We start from the raw sequence: 570 nt of genomic DNA, 5'->3' as shown, positions 1-570 counted from the left end.
ATCTTGAAATTTCTAGAATATGTCATGGTTGACACCAAGTCCATTCTAGATCAAATACATGAATTGCAAGTCATTATTACTAAGCTTCGTGAATTGAAGGTTGAGATTTTTGAATCATTCCAAGTGGGGGCAATTATTGCTAAATTGCATCAAAGTTGGAATGGTTATAGAAAGAAACTCCTTCATAGGAGAGATGACATAACTTTGGAGCAATTACAAAAACACTTGAGAATAGAAGAAGAGACCAAGTCTTGTGATTCCAAGAACAAAAATGTTGATTCCTCTAAAGTTAATGTTGCCGAAGCTAGTAAGTTTTCAAAGAACTTCAAAGTCAATAATGACAAGAAGTTCAAGAAGGCAGGTAATGGCCAAAAGAAATTTTCTGGAAATTGTTTCTTTTGTGGAAAGAAAGGCCATCGCCAAAATGACTGCAGATACAAGAAGAAAAAGGAAGAAGTGAACACCAACAAGGCCAATGCCGTTGAAGAGAAATCCGAAGACATATGTGCTATGGTCTCGGAATTGCAAATTGGCATGATTACCGAAACTAACATGGCTGCATTTAAATCC

At 36.1% G+C, this 570-nt stretch overlaps 1 protein-coding gene across 1 annotated transcript in view; it reads left to right on the top strand.

The window, feature by feature from the left end:
- The window catches only part of LOC112091813 (disease resistance protein RPP5-like), a 9,174-nt gene that overhangs the window by 359 nt on the left and 8,245 nt on the right, over positions 1-570 (top strand). The window contains exon 2 of the mRNA XM_024166307.1: positions 100-513. Coding sequence (XP_024022075.1) covers positions 100-513 — 414 coding nt within the window. The remainder of the gene's footprint in view (positions 1-99; positions 514-570) is intronic.

Source organism: Morus notabilis, unplaced genomic scaffold (assembly GCF_000414095.1).
Source record: "Morus notabilis unplaced genomic scaffold, ASM41409v2 Scaffold212, whole genome shotgun sequence".
NCBI lineage: Eukaryota > Viridiplantae > Streptophyta > Magnoliopsida > Rosales > Moraceae > Morus > Morus notabilis.
This window is presented reverse-complemented; position numbering and strand designations above follow the sequence as displayed.